At 58.0% G+C, this 10,556-nt stretch overlaps 1 protein-coding gene across 2 annotated transcripts in view; it reads left to right on the top strand.

The window, feature by feature from the left end:
• The first annotated feature begins 427 nt into the window (after positions 1 to 427).
• SEZ6L2 (seizure related 6 homolog like 2) overlaps positions 428 to 10,556 on the top strand; it is a 23,078-nt gene continuing 12,949 nt past the window's right edge. The window contains exons 1-6 of one of the 2 annotated variants that reach the window (XM_004705675.3): positions 428 to 1,084; positions 1,964 to 2,095; positions 2,735 to 3,034; positions 4,178 to 4,317; positions 4,571 to 4,772; positions 9,085 to 9,270. In XM_004705675.3, the coding sequence (XP_004705732.1) occupies positions 1,003 to 1,084; positions 1,964 to 2,095; positions 2,735 to 3,034; positions 4,178 to 4,317; positions 4,571 to 4,772; positions 9,085 to 9,270 (1,042 nt within the window). In that variant the 5' untranslated portion in view covers positions 428 to 1,002. The remainder of the gene's footprint in view (positions 1,085 to 1,963; positions 2,096 to 2,734; positions 3,035 to 4,177; positions 4,318 to 4,570; positions 4,773 to 9,084; positions 9,271 to 10,556) is intronic. The other variant, XM_004705674.2, reaches the window with a different exon arrangement.

Raw genomic sequence — 10,556 nt, 5'->3', positions numbered from 1 at the left:
GGCGCGCTCCGCGGGCGCGCGGGCCCGGAGAGGCGCAGCGCTGGCGCAGCGAGGGCAGTTCGCTGGCCGCGGGGTGTATTTTACGCACGGGGAGGGCTATCCCCTGCCCAGGCCGTGTCCCGTCACACGAGCCGTGGAAATTCGCCATTGTCCTGCGGGGAAGGGGACACCCTTTCCATATGAGCTTCAATAAAAAGGAAGACGTCTCAGGAGGGGCCCGGATGTGGGCAAGGGGCATACTGGGGGGCCGAGCAGGAGCGAGCTGAGCTGTGCCCGGCAGGCTTGGTGGGAGGCGGAGACTCGGATGCCAGACGTGTTGGAACAGGGTGGGGGCGGGGGCAGGAGGGGCCGTGGGGCCCGGGATTACTGCTGGGACCGGAGGGTTTCCTTGACCGAGTGAGGGTGACGAGGGTCCTCTCTCCAATAGCCCCTCCTTCTTCCCTCTGCACTTCCTCCTCCCCTCCCAAAATAAATCCTAGGCCCCTCCCCTCGCCCGTCCCCAGGATCTGACGTGAGCTTGACACCTTTTGGTTTTTCTCTCCCGCAGCCCCAGATTCACTCTCTCCGGGTTCCACCACCACCCCCTCCCCGCCAAGTCCTCTAGAGCCCAGTGGAGACCCTCCCGATTTCCAAGCCTCCAGAAACCGCTCCGCCCCTCCCCGTATCCCCAGCTAGGGGTTTCAGCCCAGGAGCCTGAGCAAGAGGGTAACCGGGTGACCCGGCCTTTTCGGGCCTCTTGGCCCCACCCCTTGCAGTCGTGGCCGCGCCCCCCTCGACTACGGACCTGGGAGCAGAAGACTGAAGAGATTGGGCAAAGGGGGGCCTCCAAGCGCCCCCCAGCCCAGTTCCATCCTTTCATCCCTGGGGCACAGAAATTGGCTTTCTTTGCTGAACCGTATCAGGAGGAAAAAAAATCTATTGAGGGAAAAAGAGAAGCCGGAGGCAAGGTGGCAACTGGATTATTTAGGAGAGGCGTCAAACAGAGAGATCGGCTGAGTCGCCATGGGGACCCCCAGGGCCCAGCACCCGCCGCTGCCTCCCCGGCTGCTGTTCCTCATTCTGCTGAGCTGTCCCTGGATCCAGGGTAAGAACGAGAGGATGGGGGGCGGGGGGGGCTCCCAGGGGGTGTCCTCCTCCCTCTTTTCTCCAAGCACACCCCACCATCTGGGTCTGGCAAGCCCGTGGGGGAGGGGAGAACAGGCAGGGACCAGCCTTGGCTGTCCGCTTGTTCCCAGAGCCCCTAAGCCTCTACCTGGCGGGGGTGTGTGTATGGAGAAATGAATGAGGGCATGCTTGTAGCTGCATCTTAGGGGTTAAACCCAGGAAGGAGGGCTGGGGATCTGGGGGTGGGGATGGCTGCTGAGGCGGCAGGAACACCCAGGATACCTGGGCCGGAGATGGAGGTGCTGGGAGAGACGTCAGGCGCTGCATACATGGATGTTCTCGGACACACGGACAAAGACAGGTGGACAGAGACAGCACTCAGGGATCGGATCTTCTGTCCCCCCACCCACTCTGACCCCCAGTCAGACTTCAGGGAAAGACAGAAACTGCGGCTAATGAGAGAGAGAGAGAGAGAGACCACACTGAAACCCAGAGAAAGCTGGGAGGTTGTGAAAGCAAGGGCCAGGAGGTGCTGCCAGTCCCGTCGCAGAGCCCAGAGCGCCATTGAGGTGACAATGAAGGCGGCACTGACTGATGACCCCTCTCTGTCCCCATTGGGCTGCCCAAGATCCACAGGAGCAGTGTACTTCCCTGAAGGCCCAGCATCCTGAGGGAAAGGGGGGGGGGGGGCTGGAGTGGGAGAGGCGGCTGGGATCCCCTCCCCCAACCTTGGCTCTCAGCCCTTGGTGGGCCCCTGTGGGCCCCTGCAAGTCCAGCTGACTGACTACAGAAGAAGGAGCTTTGGAATGAGGTCCCTAAAGAAGAGAGGGGTGTGGGGCTCACAAGACTTCCCCTCCAGGTCTTCCCCTGACAGAAGAAGAATTACAGCCGGAGTCCGGAAGCGAGACCCCCACCGTGGCCACTGAGGTGCTGGCAGAGCTGATCCACGGAGCCCTGCTGAGAAAGGGGCCAGAGATGGGCTACCTACCGGGTGAGGCTCCCCAGGGGCAGAGAGAGAGGGAGGGAGGGAGGCTGACCTGGGTAAAGCTTCCAGGAGCTGGGGGCTGGGCTAGGAGGGAGTGACTGCAGAGTGTGGGGTGAGAGCCCCAGAAAGGCCTTGGCTGTGCAGGGGGACAGAGACGGCTGGAAAGAGAGGGCGATGGTGAGCGGACACCCAGAAAGACAGACAGAAACTCGGAATCACACAGATTCTGGGATGTGAGGGTGGGAGAGAGAGACAAACCCAGAGATGGGTAGAGTTCCAGGTCAGGGAGAGAGAGAAATGGAGAGTCTCTACTCTAATGAGAAGTGGAGTGTCCCAGGAAGGGCTCAAGGGAGGTCCCCCCACTAGAAGAGAGGGAGAACCCAGAGAGTGAGCACCAGGCTGAGTCAAGAGAGAAGCTCAAAGAGACAGAGGAGTCAAGGCCTGGGTAGAGAGCTGGGAGGCAGAGAGGGGGTGGGGTGAAGCAGGAAGCCTGGGGAGGAGGGAACTGGGGTAGAAAGCTGGAGGATGGGGAGCCTCCACCGTGTGGTCTGGCCTTTTGTGTCCAGTGGGGGCTACCCAGCCTTGACCCTCAACAGGGCTTCCCCTTTGCACCCAGCTGCCCTGACTTTCTTTGCACTCTCCTAGGATCTGACCCAGACCCCACACTAGCTACCCCTCCTGCTGGACAGACTCTTGCTGCACCCTCCCTCCCTCGGGCCACTGAGCCAGGGACAGGACCTCTGACAACAGCTGTGACCCCAAAGGGGACCAGAGGGGCAGGCCCCACAGCACCAGAGCTGCTGACCCCACCGCCAGGAACCACGCCACCCCCCTTACCTGGCACTGCCTCCCCAGGCCCGCCGGCCGGGCCAGAGGGGGGAGAAGAGGAGACCACCACCACGATCATCACCACCACCACTGTCACCACCACCGTTACCAGCCCAGGTGAGGCAGTTAAAGCAGGTGGGAGGAGCATCTGTGTAGGAAAGGAGGGCTGGGGGTCTAGATGGTAGATTGGGTTTCTGGAGCCAGGTGGAAGGAGGGATGCCAGGTGCAGGTGGGAGAGAGACCTCTGCGTGATAATAATAAAGGCTAACCCTTACTATGTGCCAAAGGAGTCTGGGGAGGGGTGGGGGCAGCAGTTAAGCACTTGGCTGCTCACTGAAAGGTCAATGGTTCGAACTCACCCACCGCTCCTTGAGAGAAAGAGAAGGCAGTCAGCTTCTATAAAAACTACAGCCTGGGAGACCTTCTCAGACAGCTCTCCTCTGGCCCACTGGGTCACTGTGAGGCAGTTTCCATTCCAAGACAGAAGGTTTGGTTTTGATTACGCCGTGCGGTAAAGTCCCGGGGAGGCAGTCTTCAAGCACAGGGCTGCTAACCCAGCGGTTAGAACCCACCGCCGCCCTGCGGGAGAATCTCCTCCACTGAGATTCAAAATCCAAACCACCCCACACACTGCCATGGAGTCCATGCTGACCACCTGCTGTGGGTTTCCGAGACTGGAACTCTTTATGGGAGTAGAAAGCCCCATCTTTCTCCCGGTGCATGGCTGGCGGTTTCGAACTGATGACCTCGCGGTTAGCAGCCCAATATGCAACCACGATGCCATCACAGCCTGGGGACTCCTGTGGGAGTAGCAGAGCCCTGCCGAGCAGGCTTGCTAGGAATTAGAATCTGCACCATGGCAGACAACAGGAACAAGCACCACGTGCCAAGATCCGGGGTGACCCAAATGGTTTGTGCTCAACTGAGAACCTAAGGGCGGGTGGGTGGGTGGATCCCACCCAGGGGTGCCATAGAGGAAAGGCCTGGTGATCTGCTTCTGTAAAGATGACAGCCCAGAAACCGCCCTGGACCCGTTCTGCTCTGCAATTCATGGGTTGTCACGAATCAGAATCAAGTAGTCACAGGTTGCAGGTTGGATTTGGCTACCATGTGACTGACCCCTTTCCCCAAGTTTCATCTAGATTAAAGCTGGGGGGGGGGGCGCTGGGTAGTAATGGCGGTTGGGGACCCCCAGAGTTGCCTGCCTGGGAAGACAAGACCATAGGGCTTCTCTCAACATTGGCATTTATATCTCCTTAGTTCTGTGTAACAACAACATCTCTGAGGGAGAGGGGTACGTGGAGTCTCCAGATTTGGGGAGTACTGCCAGCCGCGCCTCGGGGCTCCTAGACTGTACCTACAGCATCCACGTCTACCCTGGCTACGGCATTGAGATCCAGGTAACTGACCCTGAGCGCCTACACTCTGGGCCGGAGAGCATGCACAGGCTTTGTCTGGGTGAGGGAGCTGGGCCGTGTGACAGCAGCCCTTTCTGGGCCTGAGTTCTGACTCATCCGATCTCCAAGACTCTCCTTGAGGTTGACAACATGACTCATATCATCATGGTCTTGGGGCCACTGGGAGGGGGACGGGAGGCAGGGGGCCTTAAGGAGTCACCCCCTCCACCTGACCGACTTGCGCTGCCTTCTCTAGGTGCAGATGCTGAACCTGTCTCGGGAAGAGGAACTGCTGGTGCTGGCCGGCGGGGGGTCCCCAGGCCTTGCCCCCAGACTCCTGGCCAACTCCTCCATGATGGGAGAAGGACAGGTCCTCCGGAGCCCAACCAACCGGCTGCTCCTACACTTCCAGAGCCCGAGGGCCCCCCGAAGCGGTGGCTTCAGGATCCACTATCAGGGTGAGGGTCCTGGTGGAAGGGCAAGGGCGGAGGCCACGCTGGGCACAGGAGACAGCTCTGGGGTCCCTCCGAGCGCAGGGAGCGGACCCTTGTCAGGGTGCCATCCACGCTGTGTGATTTTATGTCTGCGGACGCACACATCTAAGTGGCAGTTCATCTCTTCAGTCGGCAAAGATTTATTGAGTGTCCGCTTCGGACCAGGTCATAGCCTTGTGAGAGGAATGAACAGCCAGAGAGAAATCCGAGGTCAGGGTATTCAATCCAGGGGAGAGACAGACCGGTCACCGGGGGATCATGGTTCTGGGAGGGAAGGGCTATGGTGGAGGAGAGGCAGGCGCAAGGAACCGATAACAGACGCCCACGGGACGCTTTCTGGGAGGAAGCGGTGCGTCTAGGTTGTGCTCTAAAGGACGAGGAAGTCAGGGGAAGGGAAGGAAGGAAGGGGGGAAGGAGAGAGGCAAGTGTCCAGACAGACGAAAAGGCTCATTCCAATTCCTAGAGAGGAGGGGCAACCTTGAGTTGCTGAAGGAATTAATTCAGCCTGAAAGACAGACCTGCGCTGGTGTGTGTGACCTGGGCCACGTTTGTTCCCCACCTCTACCTCACGGGGCCTTGCAGGCTCCTCTGAAAAGTGGTGGTCATACAACCCCCAGGGTGTTGTTAGCAGAAATGAGTCCATGCAGGTCAAGGGCTTAAAGCCATGTCTGGTAGACGCAAGAATTTGAAGCCTGGTGGTTACTGCTTGTAGTGATTACGCCCAGAGGGTGGGGGGGCGGGCAGGATGGAGGTGGAGACCTGACTTGGAAGCAGGTTGCATTCAGATCCCCAGGGACTTGATCATCATCATCATCATCATCATCATCAGTCAGGAGTTCAGACGACTTTATCAGGCAGGTGAGGGGGAGGCATTTTGAAATGGTTTAAGCCTTCAGAGGAAGACATTTCTGGCAGCTGTGGGGAGGGCAGGCTATATTTGTGCATGACTGCATTCATGGGCACCCGCCCCCAGGCGACCTACACACCCAGGTACATTCATACCCACCGGGGTGCACCAGAACCTGCCCCCGTGCCAGTGTGCGTTCTCGCATACGCGTGTGCACCACGAGGCAAGGGGCCCAGCCCACCGTCCCCATTCTCCAAGGTCTTTTCTTCCTGTGCGCAGAATCGGAGTAGGACTTGTGTGTTGGCTAGTGCCCGTGTCTCCTCCTAGCCTGCCTGGCCCTGTGTCCCCTGCCCCCAGGAGCCCAAATCCCCTGTGGACGTTAACCGATCACCATGTGTGTGTCTTCCTCACGTCTCTCCTGCTCCTCCAGAGACGCAGAGCTGCCCCCAGGGACAGCTGCCCCAGGTGGGGAGATCCCCCACTCGGCTTTATGGTCAAGGAACCAGTGAGCCAGGCCCCTGGGCTTGGTGGCAGTGGGCCTGGGCGGTGGGGAGCACAGATTGGCCCATGACCAAGTGCTGGACTTTAGGTCTGACAGCACGGCTCTTCCAGGTCTGCTTTAAGCAGCCAACCTCCCCAGGGCATTTAAAGTAGGACTCCGAGGCTAAGTGGGACAGTGGGGAGCAGGGCTGCTGCAAAGATGGGCCTCCTCTGCCTGCCTCAGGCTGCCCTGCTCAGCAGCCACCCCAGGCACCCATGGGACCAAGACCCCATTTAAGCCCTTTCCAACCTGGCTTCCTTACCCTTCTGAACAGCCAAAGGAGCCCTCCAGCGCTCACCACAAGTCCAGCAAACCTTCCCACTTATCCTGAGCTCTTTCACCAACAGTGAGGAGCCCTGGTGGCGTTGTGGGGTCTTGTTGGGCTGCCAACTGCAAGGTCAGCAGTTCAAAACCACCAGCCACGTCTGGGCTTCCTGTTCTCATGAAGAGTTGGTTACAGTCAGGGAAACTCACAGGGGCGGTCCTACCCTGCCCTATAGGGTCACCATGAGTCGACTTGATTTTGGTTTTTCACCAGCCACGAATCCATTTGCTCCTCACAGGAAGGGACCCGAGGGGATGGCCGAGGCAGCCCCCTCTCCCAAAGGGGGAAAGAGACTCCAAGGTTAAGTGACCCCAGGACTCCCTCCCACCCACCCCCGCCCCACTGCTCCGCCGCACTCAGCCATTGACCGAGGCTGAGGAATAGGCGGTTCGTGTTTCCTGAGCACCTGCTCCGGGCCCTGTGTGCGCCGCGTTTTGTTGGTGGTTCCAAGTTCATGTCACTTCCAGGCGGATCCTCCGTGGGAGGAACCACTGTGGCCATCAACAGGTGGGAGGTCTCTAGAGGCAAAGCCACCCGGCTAACAGGGTGTGGAGCTGGGACGAGAACTCAGATCCGCTTGTCTCCACGCTGAGCACCCCCCCACCCAGCTGCTTCTGAGGTCAGTTGCGAGCCAGCTAGCTTTTCAGAAGTCCAGTAAAGTGTGCAGCATGGCCTGGTTCAGTCTCTTGGAGGGGGGAGGGGGAGGGCACTAGATGTTGGTCAATGTGATGATTAGACGCCGGCAAGGGAGCAACATCTCAGCTAGGAATGGGAGGTGTCAGGAAGGCTTCTCGGAAGCCGCCGTCAGCCCGTGACTTGCTGGAAGTTGAGAAAAGAGGAGGAGGAGGGAGTCCTTCCAGTAGGGGCAGTGCTGTGAGCAAAATTCGGATGGCACTTCCAACTGTGGAGGAAACACGGGTCAGGAGTGGCCAGACCAAAGGCGGAGGCGCTGGGTTGGACTCAGCCGTGGAGGGCCTTGAAGGTCCTTATAAGGCGTTTGGACTTGACTCGGTGGGTCACCACCGGTCATGGCACAGGCTACAGTGTGCACATCACTGCGTGCTGGAGAGCTGGGTTTTGTTGTCCATCTTGGTCCTTGGAGTCCTGGTAGCGTAGTGAGTAACGTGTTGGGCTGCCGAAACACAAGGTTGGCAGTTCACAACCACCAGCCGCTCTGCAAGAGAGGGATGAGGCTTTTCCACTTCTTTCAAGAGTTGTAGTCTCGGAAATGTATAGGGGCAGTTCTTGTCCATCCTAGAGGCTCCCTGTGAGTCAGAAATGACTCGATGGCAGCGAGATCCTAGTAAACTCTGGGCTCTTCAAGGTCAAGAGCTGGCTTTGGTTCGAGCCCACCCAGGAAATGCTTGCTGGATTGTAAAATCCAGATGGGCCAGGTCTTTGAGAGAGCTGAAGAGTCTGAGGACGCCATGGCCTAGGCCCGCTGGTACCCCCTGTCAGCCAGGCCAGCCTGCCCTTCAAGTTCTGGTTTTGACGTGCTTTCTCCAGAAAGCCTTTGTGCTGAGCTCGGCTTGGCTCTGAAACATTGACACCCCAAACTCTTTCAGGATGAGGATCAGAGTCCTTCATTTGTTTTTTCTCCATCTGGTCCCACAAGGATATTAGGGGGCTTCCAGAAAGAACACAAGAAATCCAGCCGTACAGAGTGGGACAGACCACCGCCCCGGGGGAGGAGCCCCATCTGGTGCTGCGCCTCTGGGGCAGAAAGAAGGCGCCCGGTGCAGCACCTAAGAGGGCAGTCCGGTTCCTGAGTGGAGCACGACTTTCCTCCGAACGCCCTGCCATAGGGCAGTGAGACAGCTCTTTCAAAACAAGATAGTCCAAGCCGAGTTTCACACGGCTTCCCTGGATGAGATTACCTGGGTGCATCTCAGATAAAATACAAAAATCTCAATGCCACTGAGTGGGTGCTGACTCATAGAGACCCTCTAGGGCAGGGTAGAACTGCTCCTGTGAGGTTTCAAGACTGTCGCTCTTCCCAAGAGTAGAAAGCCCGTCTTCCTTTCCCCGTGAGGAGCGGCTGGTGGTTTCGAACTGCTGACTTTGCAGGTCGCAGCCCCACTCATTAACCCCATGCCACCAGGTGCACTTCCGTGGAGAGAAGAAAACTGTTAGGGGACCCTGATTTTCTCATGGTTTCCACATCTGGAAAATGGGTCAGCGAGGCTCTCTTGGCCTCCCTCCCAAACGCCGAGTGGCCCCACTCTGGAGGCTGAGCAAGCGCTGCACATCTCCTCTCTTGCCAGTGCGTGGTCACAAGGCGCATGAGTGCCAAGATCCAGACCCGCTTTTCTGAGCGCCGGCCTCCTCAGCTGGAAAATGCGGAGCCCAGCGGGTAGCTGAGAAAGGGTAGGATCGAGAAGGGAAGGTTGTAATGACCTCGTTGTGAGAAGCGTCTGGGAGGGGCTCTTCAGCGTGGACTCTGGTACGGAGCTGGCTTGGGCCCCCGGACACCGGAAGGTGGGGAACAAGCCAGCCCCGGGGCAATTGGTGAGAAGGGGTGACATGGAAAAATAAGTCCTGCTCTCTGCTTCACCCGGTGCAGCCTACCTCCTGAGCTGTGGCTTCCCTCCCCGGCCAGCCCATGGGGACGTGAGTGTGACAGACCTGCACCCTGGAGGCACTGCCACCTTCCACTGTGACTCGGGCTACCAGCTACAGGGCGAGGAGACCCTTGTCTGCCTCAATGGCACCCGGCCAGCCTGGAGCAGTGAACACCCTAACTGCGTGGGTGAGTCTTGGCCACCATAGGTGGGCGCTTCTGTCCCAGAGACCCCATTAGGAGGATCCTACCTGGAGAGACCTCGGTCTTTGGGGTAACGCATATGGGAAGGTTTCTCCTGTGAAGAGCCTCCCTCCCCAGTTTCTCCATCTGAAGGTCTCGGAGCCCCTGTCTGCAGGGACTCCTAAGATGTCCCAGCAACAGAGCTTTGATGTTGAGAGCCACCATTTGGGGGAGTCCTTCCCTTAGGGCTGTGGTTCTCAACTTTCCTAATGCCGACAGTTCCTCCTGTGGGGGTGACCCCCCAACCATAAAATTATTTTCGTTGCTACTTCATCACTGTCATTTTGCTACTGTGATGAATCAGGCGACCCCTGTGAAAGGGTTGTTCGACCCCCAAAGGGGTTGCAACCCATAGGTTGAGAACCGCTGCCTTAGGGTATGGTCGGAAGGGGGGGATGCCAGCCCTCCCCCACCAACCACGGGTTCGATAGGCACAGTTGTACAGTTGAGACATATAACTATTATATTAAAGTCACTGAGAGCATGAGATAGAAGAGAGATTGAAATAATGGAGTCAGACACATTTCATGGTAGCATGCTCACCTCAGCCCCGCTTGGTGGTCCATGTGGAGAGAGGGGGAAGGGAAGGAGGACAAGGGGAAAGGGAACAGGGGAGGAGAGGAAGCCAAGGAGAGGTCAAGGGAGGAGCCGAGAGAGCGAGCTCTTTATTAACCCCGGCCTATATATCTCCGGAGAGAGTGTGCAAGCCCACTGATTACAGGTAAAGACATACATCACAGGAAGGGGTTGCACTATAGGTTATAGAGCAATGAGAGGGGGACAATCTAGGGGTGTACACGCAATAGGAAGAGAAGGGATTGGGGTTATCCATGTGACAAGGTGGGTGGATCCTAGATTCAGGAGGGCAGCCTCACTTGATGTCACCGAGAGGGTTTGACCTGTTCTCTGGACCTCCAGAGGAACCATTCTCAGTAGGGTGTAAACCCCACCTACAGGAACCAAGCTAATGGTCGCAAGCCTCAGGGAGAAGTAGCCCATTGTCCCCTGCAGCAGGGAGCAGGCCCGCAGCTGTCTGGCAGCTGATTGCCTCAAGGGAAGTAACTTTTACCATTGGCTGCAAGCAGTGTCCTCTAAGTCTAACATATTTGGGGGAGACGATGTGGGAGAAATCTTTCCGTTTCCCACATTAGGGTCATCCTCATCCTGGGAGAAATGGTTCTCAGGGTCAGGATATATGATGTGGGAGAAATCTCTCTGTTTCCCACATTAGG

This window comes from Echinops telfairi, unplaced genomic scaffold (genome assembly GCF_000313985.2).
Source record: "Echinops telfairi isolate 266 unplaced genomic scaffold, ASM31398v2 ScPeMD7_5;HRSCAF=22, whole genome shotgun sequence".
Classification (NCBI taxonomy): domain Eukaryota; kingdom Metazoa; phylum Chordata; class Mammalia; order Afrosoricida; family Tenrecidae; genus Echinops; species Echinops telfairi.
The sequence above is the reverse complement of the archived record's forward strand: the minus strand, read 5'-3'. Positions and strand labels throughout refer to the sequence as shown.